This window comes from Ctenocephalides felis, unplaced genomic scaffold, assembly GCF_003426905.1.
Source record: "Ctenocephalides felis isolate EL2017-DRISC unplaced genomic scaffold, ASM342690v1 CF-g0.4_SCAFFOLD_03570, whole genome shotgun sequence".
NCBI classification, from domain to species: domain Eukaryota; kingdom Metazoa; phylum Arthropoda; class Insecta; order Siphonaptera; family Pulicidae; genus Ctenocephalides; species Ctenocephalides felis.
The window spans coordinates 5,588,187-5,612,839 of NW_020539724.1; the positions used below are offsets into that span (position 1 = coordinate 5,588,187).

General features: G+C 30.3%; 1 protein-coding gene and 1 pseudogene across 1 annotated transcript; both read left to right on the top strand.

Annotated features, from left to right (window-relative positions):
* LOC113383231 overlaps positions 1 to 24,653 on the top strand; it is a 209,939-nt pseudogene that overhangs the window by 48,052 nt on the left and 137,234 nt on the right.
* LOC113383232 lies at positions 18,911 to 22,149 on the top strand. Its single transcript, XM_026621482.1, has 2 exons — positions 18,911 to 19,004; positions 20,625 to 22,149. Exon 2 carries the CDS (start codon positions 20,636 to 20,638, stop codon positions 21,500 to 21,502), a length of 867 nt encoding a protein of 288 aa, XP_026477267.1. The 5' UTR covers positions 18,911 to 19,004; positions 20,625 to 20,635; the 3' UTR covers positions 21,503 to 22,149.

The window sequence follows — 24,653 nt, forward strand, 5'->3', positions numbered from 1 at the left end:
ATATGTATTTTGTAAACTCAAAGGTTTAGGCTAAAGTTTTTAGCTTTTAATATACGTAAAAAGTATTTTGTAAAGCTTGAAGTTCAACATTTTTTATATTTCCTGAATGAAAACTTCAATTATGAGAAGCAATCAAAATGTGCCCTTATAATACAACAAAGAGCAACTCTTTATAAAATATAAATGTAAATATGAAGAAAAATTTAAATTTTTTATATTTATAATAAATTAAAATATGTCTCAAATTAACATATAGATGAATAAAATTCTGAAAAATTTTGATCTTCAGAAACCATGGTGTGTGTTATCATTTAACAAGTGAGGAGGTACAAATTAATTGTATAACATTGAATAAAAGTATATTAAATTTCAACATATTATATAATATGTACTTGTTTAATATTAAATAATTATTTCGTGTATCAGATCAAATTTCATAAACCACGGGTAAAGAAACGTGACTAACAATTCGCCCAGCAAAAACGACATCGTGAATTCATATAAAAAATCATACATTTTAAATATATACATTTATAATAAGTACAAATAATTTTTAACAAGAGATAAATTTTTCAAAAAATTCTGCATGCATTTGTTTTAGTGATTGTTTAATTATGGAACCTAATGCATAAGCTAAGGGTTTTAAAATTCATGTTGGGAACTAAAAAGTACTCTACGTGAGAGTGTATCTGATTATTTAAAACAATTATTCGAGTGCAAGAATTTGGTAGTATTTGAATTATGTCTTGTTATGTAAAACCATGTAAAATTTATATTATGCTGCAGGAGATAAAAATTAACTACTCGATATCCTATTTAATTAAAATTACTATCGCCTACCCTATATCAATGTAACAGAATGAAGACGGTTTTGACGTTAACCAGGATGTTTGAATTTCATGACGCATTGAGCGAAATACTTCTCGCGGTGCTGCCTGATTCGAGCAGCAAAGTTATTAAACATTAGTAGTGTACATTTTGTAATATTGTAATTGGTAACTGTATAATTATTAAAAAAACACAAGAAAATCGCTTATATTGGGCAAAGTACATGGTACTAGGTTATATCTGAAGTAATTCTTCTATATCTATGTTTCTGGTACTACTTAATATTTGTATGTACTTAAATTTTTGATAGCTTTGTCTTTTGCAATTAAATTTAAAAATTTATTTAAGTTGGAATTATCACAAATTTAGACTGGCGTGCATTTCAACTTTCATATAATATTTCTACTTCCATCATTAATTTTCTGAATTAAAGTTTTACAGAAGTCCTTATTACAAAAGTCAATCAAGTTCTTAATTGTTATAACTATTAATACAGTTATGAACTGGATTGACTTTTAATTAACTATTGACTATATTCACTATTGTACTGGTTATAATTTATACTGGACTTACTAATATGCCAGTTTTAGTTGTAAAATAACTATTTGAAGTCATAAGAGCTTACCTGTTTACCCATTTTACCATCAGGGTGAGTTTATTCTACGTTTTCTTCTTTTTCTCATAAATCTCCTGGTTGATATTCCTCAATATTATAATTTCTTAAGTACTCAAGTCATATTCAAATAAATTATAAATTTCAAGAATGAAGATATATAAATTATGCTGAAGTACATACAAATTCTGCTCAAGTTTTATTTAATCAATCTTATCTTTGTTTTAGCCGATTGTATTGTCTACCATATTCATTATATTTTAGTTAACAAACATTTATTAGTTACAGTATTTTTTCTAGTTGTTATGATCATTTTTTCATAATTATTGCTTCTATTTATTTTTATAAGTATTGCTTCTGTTATACAATGTTTTTGCTAATCCTGAAGGAGTTCTTTTGAACTTCAAGATACATACGTCAAGTTACCAAAAAGCTATCAATGGATTCAAATTTTATCTAGATAGATTTATGTCTGTCATCAATATTTATTTCAAATATTAGTTCATTTGTCCAAGTTTTCAGGCTAAAACTAACTTATTTATGATACTACTATCAGTCAGAGAATATGTCCAATGTAAGCTCATTCACTCTGAATAATTTCCATTCATATAAGATGAGGGGGCACAAATGTCTGTTAATTTAAAAGTAGTACGTTACTTTATTCATCAGGATTTTTACTTAAATAAATTCAACGGCTACAGCTTAATTTTATATAATGATTGATGCTATTCAAGTTACCTATTAGATATAAAAAATAAGATATTTGGGATTTGTTATGATTTTCTTGCTGGTGGTGCTGGTGTAACTGTGGGTGGGCTTTTAAGTCAAATAGATTCTGACGTTCAATTTAATACTTATCGTTAATTTAAGGTATTATTTATGCTAACTTAAGAAATATGGTGACCTAGATTTGTGCAAATTTTGAGTTAAGCTTAATTGATACTGTGATACGAAGTAGTATTGAAAATGGAACGATGCAGATTTTGTGCATCAATTTCTGTTTTTAGGGCTCGCCCGTAGGTAAGCGGTTAAGAGCGACGGGACTTGTTTCAGAGGTCCCGGGTTCGATACCCACTTCGAGCAGCCTGTTGTCAGGCAGCAGTGGCAACGATTTTTACTTGGAAATATAGATAGCAATATGTTTCCAAGTAAAAATAGCCCTCACCCGGCATTGCTGCACCAATAAAAAGTCAGCCCTATTAGATTAATTCTAATTACAAAATCATTAAATATGGATGGATTAACCATTGGGTTACCATCTAAAAATACAAAGTAAGGAGAAGTTTCAACCCAACAGCTCATAGGACGTAAGGTTCTGATTGCTGTTAAAAAAAATTAATAATAAAAAAATCTATTTTTGTGGTGTAACTGCAATGTCTTGATCCTTTTTGTTATTGTAAGCAAAATTATCTTAGTTGTGATCGTCAAATTCAAAAGTTGCTATTGTGTGGGTTGAGGAAATCAGTTTGGATTATGGATATCTGTATGCATAACAGGTTGTTTGAATGAAAATAGTTTACATTAATTTTGTTAATTAATTCATAAAAATCAGAATCGATCATCGACTGCGAGTTCCGATTTAAATGTCAGTTAATTGTAATTGTAAAACATTTGAAATTCAGGTTTCCTGTAACCGCGATATGTGCATATTATATTCAGCTTTATACTCATCGGCCTACGAACGAAAGATTTCTAGTATAATAACGTCATAGAGTTTATAACCGGCAATGGGAATGAGTATCAACTTGTGTGCAGGTGGACTCGTGTGCGATCGTGCGATCGTGCGTCCCCGCTGCGAGCCGAGTTGCCACGAGCAGTACGATACACAACCGGTCTCTCGCTAAGCAATGGCGGCATTATGTTCCTACGGAATGTCATATACATACAGTTTCATATGCACGAACTTCACAGCGCGTACTGACAGCTGCTTTCGACTGTGCTTAACCCTCTTTTTCAATCGCTTTAATAGTTATATTTAATTATTTGAAAATTGTGTGACAGTTCAAAAATGTGCAAAAAATACGTTAGTTCACTGGTGCAGCTATTTATTTGATTTGATCAAGATTCAGGTGTGGATTCTGTGGTAAGTCGAATAAAAAATTTTTAAGTCCAGATAGTAGATGTAGATATTTTTTGTAAAATGCATGAGTTAAAAATTTATTGTAGTTAAAAATATTTGTTAATTTAATTTATATATTTTATGTGGAATAACTTCTGCGGAAAATCGTATTTGAATACCCTAGAAAAATAAGTGAAAAAAAAATAAAAATCAAAAAAATGCAATTTTTGTGTTGCATCACATCATTTCAAATGTTCTTTAAAATACATAAAACTAGCTTTTTTTGTACAAGTTATTTCACAATTCTTTTTCATTTAATTTTATTTTCTTATGTTTTAAAAGATTGGTTAGTTATCGTTCTTCACTCTTGCTAGAAATTTGTTGTTGGTTCCTTTGCATAATTCTGTTGTTTACTGGATTTTTACTAAAACGTGCGCGCCACATTTGACATGTATACAGTTGTCAAATGACGTGCAGTACGATTGCTCAAATGTTCGATAAATAACCACTCATGTCTTTTGTTGTTCTACGTTTTTGAATCGTGGCGGGGACTCGGTATGTGTGCGTGCTTGTCCGATACCCTCACAGTCATACGTCCAGTATTTTAAGAATAAACGTGCGCCCTTTGTATTATATCTACAGCAGTGTATATTTCGCTTGTAGAAAATTCTTATGTATTGGAGACTTGGTATCATTGTGTATGTAAGCTATATCGTAGCAGAACGACCATGGAACGTCCGTTCGGTTTTTATTTTTCGCTCGACGCAAAAATACTCGGCGTGTTTCTCTTCGCAACAGCTTCAAACGTGCGTTGGTAAAAGAACGACAGTTTTCAGTTGTTTATTCTTGCATTGAAAATTGAAAACAAAGAATTCCGATATACTGCTAAAATTCAGTTGAACTCCATAGTAAGTTAATTTTTAGGTATACTGTCCTTATTAAAAACTATTTTCTATCTTAGTAATGTTCTAGTAGGATTCTCAAATGAATGATGCAATAATGACTAAGATTAAATTAATACATTTAATACATTTAGAGATTGTACAGTATTATATTATTCAACAAATTTCTAATAGTTTCTAAATATTTTAAATTTTAGTTAGTATATGATACAAATCATAAGCTAAACCTTTAAAGAACTCAGTTTCGAATTAAATTTATATATTTATATGATCTACCTTCACTTGAATTATCTTAAGGAACTTTGTTGCGACTTACAGTATTATCTTATTCAACAAATTCAATTTTTGCCAATAAGTGGCTATTCCATCTTGTACATCAGCTAAGTTTTGGTCGTTCTTACAGAATGTCTAAATCAAACCTTTACTTTAATTATCTATACAGTATTATCTTATTCAACAAATTCAATTTTTGCCAATATGTGTCTTATGTAATATGCTGCAAAATCCATAACATTTTTTTAATATTTGTCCCTATTCTATCTTGAACATTAGCTAAGTTTTTGGTCGTTCTTACAGAATGTCTAAATCAAAACCTTTACTTTAATTATCTTAATAGATAATAGCGACTTACAGCATTATCTTATTCAACAAATTCAATTTTTGCCAATTTGTGTCTTATGTAATATGCTGCAAAATCCATAACCTTTTTTTAAATATTTGTACCTATTCCATTTTGAACATCGGCAAGTTTTTGGTCGTACTTACAGAATGTCTAAATCAAATGCCAATCCATTAATTGGTCGTCGGGTCTGAGCCATATCCTAAATATACTTTATACTTGTTTATCTATGGCCATATCCTAAATATACTTTATAATTTGTTTAATTATGGTCATATCCTAAATATACTTTATACTTGTTTATCTATGGCCATATCCTAATATATATACTTGTATGGCCATATCCTTATACTTGTTTATCTATGGCCATATCCTAAATATACCTTACTTGTTTTCTATGGCCATATCCTAATATACTATACTTGGCCTTGGCCATATCCTAAATATACTTTATACTTGTTTATCTATGGCCATATCCTAAATAAAACCGAGTTTGCACTTTAATTATAGAAATTATACAATCTTTGTTTGTGTTAATTCATTTGATAAAATTTTTACCAGACCAGTTTTCAATGTTTTTACCAAATAGGAGAAATTTCTTTAAAGACTGTTAGAAATAACTTATTGGATGATTTTTGATCTTCAAACAAACACCTCACATGGCTATCACTGTTACTTTACATTGTCTGAATAATTTTAGATATTATATAATATAATGTACCAAACAAATTTTAACGTTATTCGAAAAATGTAAACAAATATTTTTCAAAAATGGTAATAGCTAGGATATATTATATCGCCAGGTAATTGCATTACCCTTTCATGGAATTCATTATTTATTTATATATGAGGTATCTGTAAAGCCTAAACCTTGCAGAGATCTGACTCCAGATATATTATGATTAAATTTCGAAGTTATGTAATCTTTCTTATTAAATGGTTTAGAAAAGAATTCTCAATTTTTTTATTATAATTTTATTTGATCATCTATCTACAAGAGATATAAAATCAATTGCATGGCTTAGAATTGAACAAAGAAAGAAAAAGCTAAGATCTGCATCCAGTGATGCAGTTCTTTACAGTATGATATAGAATTCTCAAAATAAATTTTAATTTTTTGTCCCAAATTTGGGAAATATCTCCAAATACTATTGGAAAATACTGAAACTTCAAAGAATGACTTTACATATAATTGATTGTAAATTTAAATAGTTACTCTTAATTGTGATCAAACCTTATTAATTTTTCATAAAAAATTAGGTATCTTTACATACCAGTAAAAGGTATTTAATAAATTGCCATCGCGTATAACATGACGCATGTATGATGTAGTATGTTTTCGTCCCAAGATCCCATTCGAAGTGGGGACGGCGCCAGTTCCCATTTGCTATGTCTGCACTCTGTTCGACCCGACGATGAACGTTGCGCTGCTCGACGAATGTTTTCATATTCTTCTCTTCTCGTTCGATTCGTTTGATATTATTTTTGGTACGGAATAAATGCTAGTGGTGGACAGAATCAGAAAAATAAGTCTAGTTTCGTATTGAATTCGATTTGAGGACATATGATTCCTATATGAAATTATTTTGTAATATGAATTTGTTTACTAAACATGGAAAGTTTTACAATTTTGTTTGAATTTAGTATTGCGTAAGTTCTTTGAAAAAAAGGAAGTTAAAAAAATAAGCATACTGATTTAGATGTCTTGATTCCAAATTTATATTGATTTTTTTTATTATTATTCTCATATTTTAACTGCTGCAATCAGAACCTAACGTCCTACAAGCTTGGGCTGAAACTGCTCCTTACGTCGTATTTTTAGAATAATTTCGAATAAGTAACCTAACGGTTGATCCATCCATAGTTGAATATTATTTTATTAGAATTTACCTAATAGGACTCATTTATTTCACAATTTGAAGCAGCAATGCTTGGGAATAGCTATATTCACTGGGAAACATATTTAAGATCTATATTTGCTGCTCGAAGTCTTCGGGGTTGTCCTTATATTGAAATTGAAATTATTTTTGTTAAATCTATAATTTATCCGTTTTGATTCATTCTAATATTTGTTTACATAAAACATATTTTTTTCTGATTTACGATTTGTTATTAGGAAGACATTTAGCAATTGGTAATTTAGGAATTGTTTTGTTATTTATAGCACATGACTGTTTGGGATGCAACTAGTTGACCTTTTTAGTTGTGAGATATTTCAAAAGTATTTTTTGACTTTGTATTATTATGCAACAATGCCCTCGAAGGACAATTTTTACTTAATACTATACTTGAGATCTATAATTCTAAAAGTGAAATTTTGATTAGCTGCTTGATATCTAGCTTTTAAAAACGATTTTAGTTCAACTAGTTGACCTTTTTAGTTGTGAGATATTTTTTAGTATATTTCAAAAGTATTTTCTGACTATTATTATGCAACAACGCCCTTGAAGGGCAATTTTTATTTAATGCTATACTTGAGATCTATAATTCTAAAAGTGCAATTTTGATTAGCTGCTGATATCTAGCTTTTAAAAACGATTTTAGTTGAACTAGTTGACCTTTTTAGTTGTGAGATATTTTTAGTACCATATATTTCAAAAGTATTTTCTGACTTTGTATTATTATGCAACAATGCCCTCGAAGAACAATTTTTATTTAATGCTATACTTGAGATCTATAATTCTAAAAGTGAAATTTTGATTAGCTGCTTGATATCTACCTTTTAAAAACGATTTTAGTTAAATAATATTGCATATCGATTGTAAATTTGCAAGAATTTTATACTAACTGGATCATTTCATTTTATTTATTTGTAAAAAAAATAATGAATCCATGCGTGCTACAAAATTTAAATATTACTTGTTCATTTATCCTAGTTGGTAAAATTTGCTCGAAAATTAAGAAACTTTACAAAACCAAGTCTCAGCTTATAATGCTGTTAGAACTTTGTACGCATGGGCAGCACAAACACTTTTAGTATAAGCGTCAGTGTGTGTTCATTTAGGAGAGTCGCGTTCATCTTTGGCAGAACGAACCGTTACAGCTAGTGTCTGTGTCTGCCTGCATACACGACTGATAGCTTGTCATTGCTTTGGGAACTTGTTTTTAGCTTGCGAAGCTACGCGTAGAGGTATTAGCATGCATTTGGATTTAGCTTGGGAAAATTGCTTGTTGCGCGAGTGCGCAGTACGGCGTTTGGGGTGCTACGGTTGCTATAGAGACGTAGAGTATAACATATCTCATTTTCACAAGTGGGATGGGCCCTGAGTTCTAGATATACTGTATGCCGCGCGCTAATCCGGAACACGTTGTTCTAGAGAAATTTCTCTCTCAGAAACGAATGGCGCGCTTTTACAAATTAGTAAAGGACAAAAAATAAAAAAATCATTAACTATTGACATAATTGAAATTTAGATATATAGGGTTCTTTCAACATCTTATACTTCAAAATTCATTCGTACTTGAATACTGTACAGATTAGATGACAAACCAATTGCTTCAAATAGCAGAAATTCGCTCTAAATATTATCTTCAAATGCAAATGCGATTTTGTTATCTTTCTACAAAAATATAGGACCTCTGTGCCCCTAGCTCTTAATTCTGAATACTAATTTTATTACTAAATCATAACAAAATAAAGTTTACTTAATTTTTTTTACTACTTTTCGTTTTCCACAAAGTTAATATATTTAATGACCAGATCACATTAATTTCCTATGACGGTTGTTTAAATATACAATGATAGGCCCACATTTCCTTTAACACGTTGATCGCCACGATAAAATTAGTAAAATGTCACATTGCCCATGGTAACTTTATTAGATAATTTAGTTAACAAGGAAAATTATCGTATGAAACAATTTTTTTAGCAAAATTCTTGGAAAAAACACATTTTTTGCCGTCACATGTTATGACGGGCATGATCCTATATTAAAACGTTTTGATGGTCTTGTACTAAAGAGTAGAAGACTTCTCTGTCAGTCATATATGTGACCAAAAATACTATTTTTCTTTAAGAATTTTGGCAATTCTTTGATCCATTAAGTTTCCTTGATAAATATTTAACTTAATTATCTAATAAAGTTACATTGGCTTATGTAAAAAAAAATGAAATAATGTGAGATTATCTCATAACTTATCTGACTTATGTAAATTTGTCTTCAAGAATTACTAAAAATGAGTTTTAAAATCATAAGAAAATGGGTAAATGAATTTAAAAAAATTGTTAAAAGTTTGGTTTTTTTATTATTACCAGATTCCAGTACGATTGGACTTTTGCATCTTTTTGGAATCGCGCTTGATTGTCATAGAGATGCATTCAAGATATATATCGTCGGTGGTACAGCCTTGCTAGTTAGTATGCGTTTTTGATTTTTGTAACCCATACATGTGCCCGACGAAAAGCGTATATATGTTTTTAGTGTGCGGCATTAGAATGTGACATAGTGAAACGAGAAGCACGTGGTCGCTCTGTGACGTCATTATCTATTGACAGCTGATGTCACGCGAGAACCATGGACGAAAACCCTTTTGCCTCCGGTAGTGGTGGCTGGTGGCTACTCACTCAAAACACCTTCGCTCGTAGCTCGTAGAGTTTACTTTGTTTACGCGCCTTGTACTAAAACGTAGGTGTCGGTACTTTCGCACGAGTGTGCGTCTATGACATCTTGGGCGGTTAGAGGATTTTAAAATTCAAATATTGAAAATAGAAGTACACGAGTAAAGTAAATTTCAAAAGTTGTCTTGTGTTGTACACAAATAATTCTATCATGTTAACTATGTTATTTTTATACAAAAATAGTATCCTTTCCTATATTGAAACAATATTTTTTCATTATTGCTTGAATTAGAAATGAATATTAATTCCGTAAAATTCTTTTCAAAATTTGCTTAATAAAGTTAGTTTTATAATTCTTCTCGTTCTATTCCAATTTGCGATAATAACTTGGAAAATTAATAACAAAAGTTGGAACAACAAATATTAAAAAAAAGCAGTATTAAAATGTAATTAAATGTCTAAATAAAAGCATCTATTCATTATTTTTCAATTATCAATATAAATAAAATCAAAAAAATAAATCAAATCAAAAAAATAAAAAGTGTTTATTAATTTTGGCAGAGGCAGGTCCAGCCATTTCGAAGATACGGAGCTAAATATGTAAAAAATGGCAGTTTTTGAGAGAACTAAGCGTCCGATTTAAATGATTCAAAGAACTTTCTGCTTGTCTTAACAAAATAATTGATTTTAGTACAAAAAAAAATATTTCAACTTTTTTTTTTTCAAAAAAAATTTTTTGTATATCGAAATTAATTCAGATTTTATTTTTAATTCTGACTATAGTTCTAATATACTTTAAACAAATAATTTCAACTTTGAAATTCAGTTTATGTAATTATAAATATTAGGCAATGTTACAATATTAATAATAATCTGTTTAAATAATTCAGTATTTCTCGAACATTTCGTTACGGTACGGGAAGTTCCAGCAATTTACCTTAAGGTACGATGCCATACACCCCACTAGTTTTTTTTTTTTTTTATTAGTTGGATTTGAATTACGAATTTGAGATTTTTAAATTTCATGTGAGATTTTCTAATTTGGTTTTTGAGAATATCAACTTTGCAATAAATTTGAAATCTTGAGTTTCAATATCCTTACTTAGAAAAAAGAAGTTTTACTCCATTCGAGTTTTCTACAATAATATATTTCTTCAATTATACTGCAAAATTGTGTATAAACTCATCGTTCGATATTCTTGAACATATGCTCATTAATTAGTACAATAATTGTTTACATATGCCTACGTTTCCTTCGAGGAACGTAGAGATAGGTACCTGCTACGTAAAAAGAAAATCAGCAGTACATGTTCGAACTGCTACGTTATAATATAAATGCTTTTATTCTGTGTTCAAATTTTCTGACTAACGAACTAACACAGTCTCAAACTAATTGCAGAGGTATCAAACTTCAAAGGTAGGATTGTAAGTTGAACATTAAAACTCTATAGTAATAATACAGTATTACTAGAATATATATTACATACTGAATAACAAACAAGACATAGTGTAGATTGTTTAAAGACCTTATACTTGACATAGAATTTCGTAAAGTGTTTTGAGTTCTAATGATTTGCAATAGAAAAAAATGCAGATATTTCAATTTCCCCAATTGTTATTTAAATCAAATTTAATTAAACCTCGCTCTACGACATATCCTAAAAAATTGGTTCCAGAGCTCTGAGTTCTATACCCACGTTCATACTGGAATAGAAAATATTCAGTTGTGCAGCAAGAGCTACGTTCGCCTGCGTTGCCATAGAGAAATACACGGCATGGCAAACGACTCTCGCCCGTATAGCCTTCCCATACTAACACAGGCTTACGCCTCGAAGCCGTGTGTCATATATACGCTGTATTCACTTCGATAAGAGAAAGGCTAACGTGCCGCGATCATGGTGTAACGAAATACATGGTATGCCGGGAATATTCAAGGTTTTGAAAATTAAAGTAAATGATTTCTACTGTAAAGATAACATAATGTATTAATAATAACAATAATAATAGATATAGATTAAATAGAATTTTCTAATTGGAATTAATTATAAAAATAGTTAGATTTTTTTTTTATTTATTTATTTGACTTCAACCTTATGGTTATCTAGCACTTTACAGACATTTATAATATTAATTATAACTAGATGTATATCTAAACTTAACGGTATACATATCGATACATATATGTATATGCACATACATATTTATTTATACACATACATACATATACACACAGATATCAATAAAGTGAAACTTAAATTTTTATTTTGCATTTACTAATAAAGTCCATAACGATTTTATATATTAGAAAAAAGAATTAATTGATAATTTGTATAAGTGATGACACAGGTTTTTAGTCAAAGAAAAGCAAAACCCTCGTCTATAAAAACATTTAAAGTACATTATGTTTACTCATATTTGTGAATTATATAAATGATATTCACATTTTACATAGTTTGTGAGGAAAATGGATTAGTTATAGAAAAGTTTTATAGTATATTCTAAATTTTATAATTCTATAACTTCAAGACGTTGCTGAAGAATCAGCAAGTAGTGTACATCAACCCACGAAGTAACATATATTGTTATTAATAGTTATTATTTTTAAATAGAATTATTTAAATGATATTCACATTCTACACAGTTTGGTATGAAAATCGATTAAGATCTAAAAATTTTTATAGTCTAGGCTTAATTTTATACTATTTTCTGTTCAAAACGTTACTAATAATTCAGCTAGTATTATTTGGTTTAAAATCTAACATGTTGTTATTAATGGTTATTATTATTATTAAATAGCCAATATTTTTTCTATGGCCAATCATTAATAGTCACATTTTTAATAACTTTGTATTATATTAATTAAAATAGTACTTGCTGAAGTTTAAAATTTGTATAATATATTTCTCAAGTTATAGTAAGGGATCGTTCAAGTATTACGTAAACAGATTTACTACAATTATTTACCCCCCCTCTCCTTTGTCAGCAAAAGTAAGCAAATTTCTTACCAAAAATAAGCAAATCAATAACCCCCCCCCCCCCCTATAGTGCTTACGTAATACTTGAACGTCCCCTAATAGCAAAATATTAGAAATTTTTAGTTTTATCCCTTTGAACATTTTGGCATACATTAGAAAAAAATGTATGTATCTAAGTGTGTGTGTGTGTATATGTATGTGCGGATACAATTTTTTTACATGTTCAACTTCTTCCATTGTGTCTTTTACTCTGGCATACCTTTTCGTTTACATCGTGGATATGAGTTTCAACACTGCTGACTATACTATTGAGTTTGAAACGGGCACACAGCGCAAGCGCTCGGACTCACACATAAATAAAATTCACGTTATACACATGGTATATTTCGTTCTCCCCATGTAACGCGCCTGTTCAATGCATAGAAACGAGACAAAATATTCTTACAATATATATTATCTTTGTAAATGTTGGGGAATTCAATGCGCATGAGTCTGTATCTGTATTGGTTATATGGCATCAAGCGCTAACGAAGAATTTTCAGAATAAGTATGACTGTATCGTTCTTATATGCATTCGTATCTTTGCCTTGTTTTTTTTCTTCATTCTGGTCTCTCTTCTCGTTTAGCTAAATGACTGAAATATCATTTATTTTAATACCCTATAGCCGGCACGTAGACTTTTACAAATATCTTACCTATGTGTACAGTTTTTCCGAGAGGTCGGTACAAATTTTGTTTTCAAAATATCATTATCTTGTATTACCATGTGCGTTCGTAGCTCACATTGCGAGGTCATATGACGCGACATATTTGTAAATATTTTATCTATTATAGCCGAGTTCTAAACCGGGTTTGCTGAGGCGCAATTGCATTTTTGTCTTGTTGCTACGTCTGCGGGATAGGTACTAATTTGAACAGGGTAATCAGTTGAAACTCGTTAGATTTTGAATTGGTTTGATAATAAATATATCCTAAAGTTAAATGTAAATAGCAGATATAAACTGCTTTGAATTAGTATGAGATGTAATTACAAATTCTGCATTGGGATTTGAGAAAAAGTTATTACTTACATCTCCGATGGTCGATCACTATAATGTACAAAATATCCTGTATTTTTCACTGGACCTGAATCACAGGTCTCAGGTTCAATCCCGCTTCGAGCAGCCTGTTGTCAAGCAGTAGTGACAACAATTTCACCTTGGAAATATTAACAACAATATGTTTCCAAGTTTCCAAAATAGTCCTGATCCGGCATTGCTACATCAATAAATTACAGAAATTGTAATTATAATTTATCACAGAGATAGAACAACTGTTTGGGTTACCATCTGCAGAAGTGACTAGTAGCTCAACAACTTAGGGGATGGTTGAATATCAAGAAATATATGTACAATATTAGATTAGCAATATTATACCATTGTCTGTAAGTTTGATCAAATTAAACCAGCATTTTTGTCTTGTCGGTACGTCTGTAGGATAACTACTAATTTGAACAGGGTTATCAGTTAACTTGTTAGATCTTGAATTGGCTTAATAATAATTATCCAAGCAAAAATTAAAAAAACATGTATATCCTAACTGTAACTGCTGGTATAAACTGCTTAGAATTTGGTATTATCGTTTGTAATTACACCTCCTACATTATAAAATTTGAGAAAATGTTTATAAACATATAATCAACTACATTACTTACATTTCTAATGGTCACTTACAAAAAGTCTTTTATTATTTATATTTATGTATATTTTTTTCAATTTTTGGTACAACTTAGAAATCCATCCAATGCCAATCCAGTGATTGGACGTCCGGTTATAATAGTAATATCCAATATATTTACTGTGATTCATTAATATGTAACATAGGAATATTGCCAACTGTTCTATACTAATGCAAAAAAATTCTTAATATTCTTATAATATTCAAATTCTTAGTATATTTTGTTATTGGTTTTATTTTAGGTCCATACATATAATTACATACCCATTCGCATGATTCATATATGTGAATCGATTTATGACCACTAACAATAAAGCTTCACTATGACCTATTTTTCGAACGCAAGTTTTCTAAATTATTTTTATGGCATAAATATTTTTTTTGTATTCTTACCTCTATGGTGGAAATAAATTTTTTGCATAGTTTTCCTGGTTTTGCTATGTATTTATACAGTTAGATATTTCCAACAATTTTAGTATAATTGTTGGTAAAATGCCAACATAATCCGTGTGCGCGTGTTTGAATATTGGCTCGTAACATCAGCCTGCACATTTTCATCTGCGCTCTGATTTTGTAAACAGCGTGGCGGCAAAAAATTAAATTTAGCAATTATGGCTAGATTTACATAATTATCAAAAATAATATAATTTTGTATCAAGGTGTCCAACTTCAATATAATCCAACATTGGCAAACAAAGGCCAATCTTTATCCAAAGATTTAAAAAAACAATTTTTGCTGTTTTTATAATAATTCAACATCTAGTTCAAGAATAACTTCATTGGAAAATGGATTGTTATCTATTTAGATATTCAGCTCTTCTGTAATTTGTACCAGACTTTTACCCAAGATTTTTAAAAAAAGTTGTTTTTATTAATTTTAAGTTTAGTTCAAAAATAACTTTATTGGAAAATTGATTTTGGTCTAACTAGATATCCAGTTCTACCGCAATCCAACATTGACTGGTATTAGACTTTACCCAAAGATTTCAAAATATTTGTAGTACTTAGTTTCATATTATGCTATGACAAATAGGATTATTCATTTTGAAAATTGGTTCTCATTAATTCTATTACTTTTGGTTATTGTGGTTGGTCGTAATCAAAAAATTTCTTACGAAAGACTCGGGTGCGTCATGTGAAAATTTCATCGTTCCACAGAGCGAATTCATAATCATCGAGTCGAGACAAAGTAACAACGCTGGTTGGGCCGTACGCAGAGAAGCGACGAAAAGACCTTCTCGTGTTCTTCATCAGTTAAGAGAGAGGAGCCTGCTTTGCTCTATTGGTGTATTTCTGTGCTTGAGTTATATCGGTGTGTTCCAAGCCGCGCCATGTGCTAGCCGCCTGCATATACCCGTATGATGTATAATACAAAGATATATATATAGGGGAGCATGCCTGCCTTGCCTTATTTTCAAACGAACCGTCCGCTTTTGCCGAGGGATCCCTCTTCGTTAAATATATTTTTGGTTAGGTTATTTCGTTCCTCCCTTTTTTTTCTCTCGTATTTCTCATCTACACACTGTTACCAGAGCCAGGCAGGAGTTCTGCAGGTAACAAATATCCTAACTGCAGAATTTTATACCTGCGTATCGAGAGAGGAAGCAAAAAATGGATTTTGCCGCCAAACCCAAAACTTAATCTCCGACGTTTTTCGAAGGTTTTGAATTTCGGAGAATGAAAATGTATTTTTTTTGTCAAGATTTTTGATAAGTTAATGGACGGCAGCTAATGTTTTTCTGGGAGGAAAGTTTTTCGGCTTGGTTGGATTGAAATAATGTAAAATGATTGGAAGATCAAAACCAAGATATAAATTAATGAATATGAGACTACTTAGCATTTTTATTAGTTTAGGAATGGTCCAATATTGTAAATGAAAATTCTATAATACGGTATGACCATATTAGACAGTACAGTAAGACCATAGTAGAACTTTGTCAAGACGATTATAAACTAGTGGGGCGCATGGCATCGTGCCTTAAGGCAAATTGCTGGAACTTCCCGTACCAAAAATTATTTTTTTTAAAAGATTAACATTTTTGAAAAAAAAATACTCTGAAAAAATTAGATTTATGAGAAACTATAAATTTTTGACAAAAACTTACTTTTTTTTGAAAAAAAAAAGACCTTTTGAAGAAATTTTTTTTTCAAAGCAATCGTACTGCTTTAACTGCATAGAGACAAAATATCGAAGCGTGTAAGCGCCGCGTCGCCGTCTAACGGACAAACACTGGTACGAAACCCATAGGAATGTAAACAAACTTTAAACTTATTGTAAAAATCTCTATATAATATATGTCTAATGATCATTTTTGACCGCCGAATGGCATTTTTTTTTACTTTTTTACTAGATCTTTGATCAGTTTTCATCTTGTTAATACAAGTAAAATATTTTTTGAATTATTCAAATCGGACGCTCCATTCTCTTAAAAACTGAGTTACCGTTTTTGGCACTTTTTGCCCCATATCTTCGGAACGGCTAGACCTGCCTTCGTCAAAAACTAATCAACATGTCTCCTCCATGAATCGAATGTTTTTTGAATCATTCAAATCGCTTCATCCGTGTTCCCAAAATCGTCGACGAAAATTTGTATCCGATGGGAAGTTAATGATATCATTTCTTGCATAATACGCCACTTTATGCATGTTGCAACATTTTGTCTCCATCCCGCATAATACACTTTCTTGCTTGACACGTATTTTTGAAACTCCTTCTGGAAAATAGTCTAAAAGGGGTTTTATCGTAATGTTTTTGCAGTTATTATGCACAAGTCATAGAGCAAATGCAGATTAGATTTTATTAATTTAGTAATAACACTATAGTTGTTCTCATTGTCTTATTGGTTTTTATATAAGATTATAATTAATTTTACAGTGCTTTAATTTTGGCTTATTTTAACCAGGTTAAGAGAATTTTCTATTATTCGATCAGCAAACTAAGAGATATTTACCAATCAAAAGTGTTTTTTTTTTTTAAACATTTTACTATAAAAAAATCTAAAAAAATGCTATTAATGATGAATAATATCAATCTATGTTAACGGTATGATTATGCAACGACATATTTCCCAACTTGTTGCAACAAGTTTTAAAGTTGTATTTTTTTTTGAAAATTTCAAGTGGTATTTCTCAGATATTTACTGATTTCAATGTTTCAAGTAATATCTGTTGAAAAATATTTGTCACAGTGCACAATTTCAAATAATATATTTAATTCTCCCCCAAAATTAGTAATCCAATATTATCAGAAATCATTTATTAGTTCAACTTCCATGTAAAACCGCAGCAATTGACCTTTCCGATGATCATCCTGGTTAGGACCAGGCTAACCTCGACGCTTAACGTCCTCTCCTGGCTGGATATCACTACGCGGTAACTTGCCGCGCAAGTTTACTGCGCAGCAACGCGTTCGCCGCGTTTTTTATAATTCTCGCAGCAAAACCGGGGACTCGAACCCGGCCATAGAAGAGTACCGTACAACGTTTCGACAGAGAAGCGAATATTCATCAGCTTATGCGCTATATATGGCGATATATAATATAATATATAAATTTGTACATGCAGCATGATGACGCTTTCATTAAATTTTGTTTCAAATATATAATGATGTTAGTTCGGATGATTAGTCGGTCTAGCGAAAATTATAAATGATTTTTTATTAAATCCAATTATAGGTAACTAAATTCCTAAACATATCATATTTTTTGCAAGGTAATAAATTTGTATACTTTGGGCTTTCCTGTCCCTCTGGTGCTTAATTTATTGCTTAAGAAATATGTAAATTTTAAATTTTTGTTCACATTTTTTTATCGTTATTTTCTATACCTCAGTCATACCAGAAGTATCTGATCACGTTCTGGACGTTCTGGACGTTCTGGTCTAAGGCATTACCTATAACTAATAATGTATTCAGGAACAATGTTTTTGGAACCAGGAAACTTATAGTTGTTAACAAATGAAGTCTTGATATTTGATTAGAAATTATATATTATTAATAAATTAATTTACTACTTCTGGATTCTGGATTCTGGAAAACTGTACTGGACTTATTGACGAAAATTTTGATATCAAAAGTATAAAACATAGTTTATTGGCATCAATTTGATTGTTTTTGGTTTCAGCATATAGGATGCTTCTGATGCTTCTATTTCAAATTAATATAAAACAAAATTTCTAAAGAAGTTAGTTTTAACTTTGTCTCAAGAAACAGACGCATTGTCATCATCAGTTCATGTTTCAATTACACATCCAGGCGATTTTATGGAAAAAAGTATTACTTGTCTTTGCTTTGGTATGCTAGCTTGTATAAAGTTTGGCATATTGTTTTGAAATCAGGTTGAAAATATTACGATTAGATTAGATTTTTGGACGTGAAACACAGTTTACTGATAAATCGCTTTTTGAAATGTTCAACGTATTTCAAATGCCGATAACGCATTCTCACAAGTTGCTGGCGAGTCTGAATTGCCGTTTAAGATTTAATATGTTCAAATGTCAGAAAATACACGAAACACATAGTACGTTTATTTAATCTAAACTTATAAATAATATATATTACTTAATATTAAAATAAACATTCACTTGTATCTAAACTTAATATACAAAAATATGATGTATTTAATAAAGTATTCCCTATTTCAGATGACTTTCTACGTATCAGAATGGAAACTAAGAACTCAATGAATACTCAAGTACATAAAACAATGAGATCTTGGAACTTTCAAACTGTTTAAGGTAAATATTATTAATTTAAATTTTTAATTTATGTATTGTACTTAGCATTTATCTTTTCAACTAGAATCGTATAAGATTACCAATGTACCTCATTATCTTATTGGAACATAGTCAGAATCCTATTAGACAACGAAAACCCTTAAGTTTATTAATAATTAATATAGATACCTAATTAACTTTATTGGAAAACTTTTTTCTATTTCACATGAATTACTTAATAGGTTTAATATTCATTATGAAAATTAATTTAATATTATTCAATATGGTTTTAAACTATTACCTGGTACTATGATACATACATACATATATACTTGCACTTGTATATAGAACGTGGCGCGTAAAAACCCCCTACTATTGCGAAAAGAGGGTTTTCCACCCCTGATCGCACTCCCCTGGCTTTATAAGGGATGAAAATAAGGGGTGGGGGCATTTATTAATCCCGACGTTGAACGAACCAGCGTATATATATATATATATATATATATATATATATACAGCATTATACCATTGGTTCTCAAATTTACAAGATTAATAACAAAGAAGTTAAAATAGAGTCAACAAAGTATTTTTTTATGACACTGCGATGTAAAGAACTAATAATATATTCAAGAGTAATGTTTGAAATTGGAATTTTTATAGTTGTTATTAGTTATTCTCAATTATTCAAGATAATAACTAGTTATTCAAGATATTCTCAAGTTAAATAAAAATATTTTTTGACTTTTTGACGAAAACTTTGATATTTGATATTGAAAAGGATATTGTTATTTGTGTAGTTCTAGTTATTATAGATTATTAATAAATTATTATCTTTTATCTTTTTGGGAAACATTGTACCTACAGTTAGTGAATAAACGTGGGAGTAACGCGAGCGTTGGAATAAATGTAAGTGCGGGGGTATATGTGTGTCTTTTCCCATGTGTGTGTGCGATGATGAATACGGGGTGAATTTTGGGGGCGACTTGTATGTGTTGGATCCCTGAACAAGTATAAAATGTATCTTCTGCCGGTGTTAGTGTATATTTTGTTATTAGGGTGTTTTTGCTCCCTGGCAGCAGCGCAACGCGCCGTTCGCTATTTGGAGGGCATTGGTAGACCTGATGGTATATGAACGCGCTCAGGAATATTTTGGGATTCCCACTTCTGATAATTGTGACACTTGCTATTGCGTTGATTATTTCAAATTTTACGGAACATGGAATGACGAATATCTAATGCGAAATAGATGCTCGTCATGAGTAATATTACTAACAAATGGTACTACAACTATTTTATTAAAAAAATAGCGCTTTCATGCGATAATTCACTCTATAATCTGGTCAAAGTAATAGTAGATTTATATCATTCCTATAGTTATAAAGAGAAGTTGTTGTTCTATTTTTTAGACTATCATTATCCTGAAATCAATCGAAATTAATAATCTTTAGTAGAAAGGACCTAACTGTATAACTTTTATCTTTAAGATATCTTCCATTTCATATCTCACTTTGTACGTTAATGCAACAGTATCCATATAAGTATATAATCATATTACAATAACGAATCTGTGCATTTTAAATCTCAAGCTAAAGTATTCAGTTTAATCTCGACACTATTAACTAAACATTCTATTATTTTTAGGTAATTCCGCTATGATGGGTCTGCAAGTTAATAAGCGCAAGTTCCACGTAGATAGCTACGACAGTGGACCACCAGCCGCCAAGAATTCTCGTCTGAATTGGCCACCACCAGCGGAGGATAGCATCGCAAAGCTGCAAGCAGTGGCGGTACCTGGCGAAGCCTGGACGCTACCGTCAGCACCTCAGAACCAGTACAACCCCAGCAGATCGGTTCTGGTAACCAGCATATTAGACGATAATTTCGAGGATGAAGAAGATGAACTCGATTATGATTATGAGGATGAACTCCCAATCCATCAACATTGGTTTCCTCCAGTAGTCCAGCAGCCTCAACAAACCATTCGGTGCGCCGAGAACGGAAAATCTTATTTGGAGCTCGGAGGTGCTAATTATGTAAGGCCGAATAGCAGGCAGTTTTACCGCGAAAGGAGAATGCGCATGATGAATCTATCCATGTGCAAATTGGCGAGGTTTAGGCAATGTCCGGATCCTCCGCTTAGGAGGTCAGTGTTAATCTGTAATACCTTGAGATCCATTGAACGTGAAATGGAAGATGAAGAACAACAACAAAATTCTTTCAATAACGTTTGTTGGCAAGGTAGTAATGATTCTGGCAGATCAACACCTTATCCAATGCCTACGCCACCTCCTGTGATTCAAAGCCAACCTGTTAATCAAGCGCCCGATTGTGATTCTGGCTACAGTGACGATGAATCAGGGAAATCTATAGACTGGGGTTCTGTGTTAAGTTTATCGGCATTAGATCCTATAGTACCTTCTGCAGAAGATGACTTTGCGGATCTATTACCTTCATGGGGTAGGATACCTAGTGAATTAACAGACTTAGATTCCCCACAACGAATACTTGTGCGAAGTTAGTGGTGGGTCAAATCAGTGTAGATAGTCTAGAACAATATACAAAACAAATTCTGTACATAATATATATTAAAGATTATATATGGGAGTAAAGTTGCCGGGTGCGGTGCTTGTTATAAGAAAATCATTTATTTTTATAAAGACATTATGGTTTTAAAAGCATCTGTGTGATTGAATGAGTTCAATGCAAAATGTGGTATAAAATTATTACCTCTTAATTATATTGTTATATATTTTATAATTTACACTTAAATGCAAAACTTAGAAAAATTTTAGTTTTAAATTGAATAAGCAAATTGTAAATAATGTGAATATTATTGATATTTAAGACAGGCAAACACAATTTCATAAATCTTATAAAAAATCAGGAGTAAATATTTTCTTTATGAAAAAGCAGTGAATTGAATAGAAAATAAGAAATTCAAAACTCTAGTCGTACCTAATACTAGTATAAATGATGAAATATATTATAAGGTGATAGAGTGTAGAAACTAACAGATATATTTGTTTAAAAAATTATAAAAAACGATTATACTTAAAAAATCACAAAACAAAAATAACAATGTCAAAATTTTATATTGGCAGAAATATAGGTACTTATGTAATTGACCAAACTGTTTTCAAATTTTTAATGTTCAAATTAGCACAATCAATACAGATGAATAAGGAAAGGAAATGTTTACAAAATTTATTAAATTATGAAGCAGTACCATCCAGAAGAATTTCTTAACACAATATTAAATGTTTGTGTTGATTATTTACAATAAAGTTATTATTATAAATCAAACCAATTATTATTTCATCAATAGTTTTCTATTTCCATCAGAGGGATTTATTAATAGTTTATTGCGCAGAAGGCATGTGACTAGTTATGAATAGATAATATTCTGGATATGAATAGCATTAATGGCTTGACCATTGCTGGCAACCAGGGGAATTATTTGAAAGATATCCAAGTTAGATTCTTATTTTAAAGGTCACTCAATTTATAATAGAATGAATTGTTTAAAATTTATTAAAGCAAATTAGCTATTGTTAACAATATCTGTGCAATATTGTTCCAATAGGACTTCATGCAATAGAACTACATAATTTATGTTTTTTAATAATTATAACAACGAAGTTAGTTTCGGAGTTAATTATTAAACCAGAGATTCATTATTGACAGATTTGATATAACAAAAAAAACTCAGAGCATTTTTTGCTATGTTTTTAGATTTTTTATAATAATATATTAAATGTAAGCGTATCGAAAGATTGTTTTTTAACTTGCCATATTAACTCTTTTGAGAAATTTAACATTGCAGAAAGATTCAAACATTGGATACAAGAATGTTGCTTTAGCACAACTTGTTTTTTATGCGTTTTATTTATTATTATTTTTACTGATATAAAAATGGTGCATTTATCAATTCAAATCTCCGCATAAGGTACGCCAACAAACCGACATGTCATCTATTGCCAACGTTGCGAAGCTAGAGGCAACCTTCACGTCAATTTGTCTGACAGCCACTTAGAATCATATAGAAATGGCAGGAGCAGTGTCTGTGTCAACTCTCAAATGGCTGTTTAGTGAGCATGCGAATTAGTGTTGAAATAACATGTGTTTTTAAAAAAATAGTTTCTAAAGATATGTGATATAATGATAATTAAGTGCAATGAGTGTTTTCGGTGACTTTCAACGCGTGTGGGTGCAGCGGTTCCCTGAAAGCTCGTTATCAGCAGCTTGGGAAGAGGATGTCAGAGCTAGTTTAGATAAACATAAACAAAAAGTAATTAGCTTAAGAGAAGAATTGGAAAAGGAGGAATTGTATGTTGAATATTTAGAAAGATTATTAAGCGATGTCGAAGAATTACGTTTGAGCAAAGAAAATGATGAACAAAATGCAACGGCGCAAACGCGAGATGTCGAGAAAAATGATAAGGGACCAGATATCATTCAGGTATGTAAATAAGGCAAATGTGTTTTATTTCTAAAAATAACATTTTCATTTTATTATATATTTTTGATGTGTTCTTGAAAATAATGACGCTTTTGCCGCTGTTTATCATTGGCCAAACAGATATATCTTGTATAATTAGATTATTGTTTACTTTTTCAATGTCACATTAGCTTACAAATAATTATACTTGTCTTACAAATTATTAAAAATGTTACACACACCATATATAATAATTTTATAAACTATTAAATTCCAATGCTAAATCCTTTTCCAAATAAGTTTCTTATAAGTCTTTCTAATACATTTACATCAGAAACTCCTATGAATTTTTATACTATTTTTAATACCTTTGATCTTACCTTACCTATGCCTTTATATTTTAAGTTTATATCAAAAATTATTCTTATTGACGTTATAATCATTATTATTCCAATTTATTCAATATATCAGTGATAAATTTTGATAACATCTATTTCGATAATGAAAATTAGTCACTGATACATACTTTATTGCACAACTTTCAATATTTTCAATGTCGTCTCTGCAATTTAAAATAAATTTATCTTGCATCACACGAGAAAGTAACTATATATTCGCAATTATATACATATACACACACACATATATATATATATATATATATATATATATATATATATAATATATATATATATATATATATATAATTTTTGGAACCAACTTTTCAAATAATACTTGCAATTATTCACTCTGTACGTTTTGACGATGTATGTGTATTATCATTCAGCAGTTCTAAAAAAAATATACAATAATTTGAACATCTTTACAAAAAAAATATACTAAAAATAATTTTAGTAATTTTTTGTTCAAAAATAATATACATTTCATACCAGGAAGTACACAAATAAAAATAAACAATGGTTAATATTGTAAAATTAATTTATATATCTTCAACATGTTTAATTCTATATGTTCTTCCTGGTATAGTTCTTATAAAAATGTTTTAACATTTCTTAGAACTGCTGAATGATGAAACAGATACAGTGCCGAAACGTGCAGAATAAATAATTTTAAGTATTTTGATGAATAATTTTATTTTGGCTTCAAAAACCTTGGAACATAAATACATATACAATACAAAATATAAAATATTATAAGAGCTGTCCCGGCAACGACCCTTTGCCGGGACAGCTAGTATAAATATATATATATATATATATATATATATATAT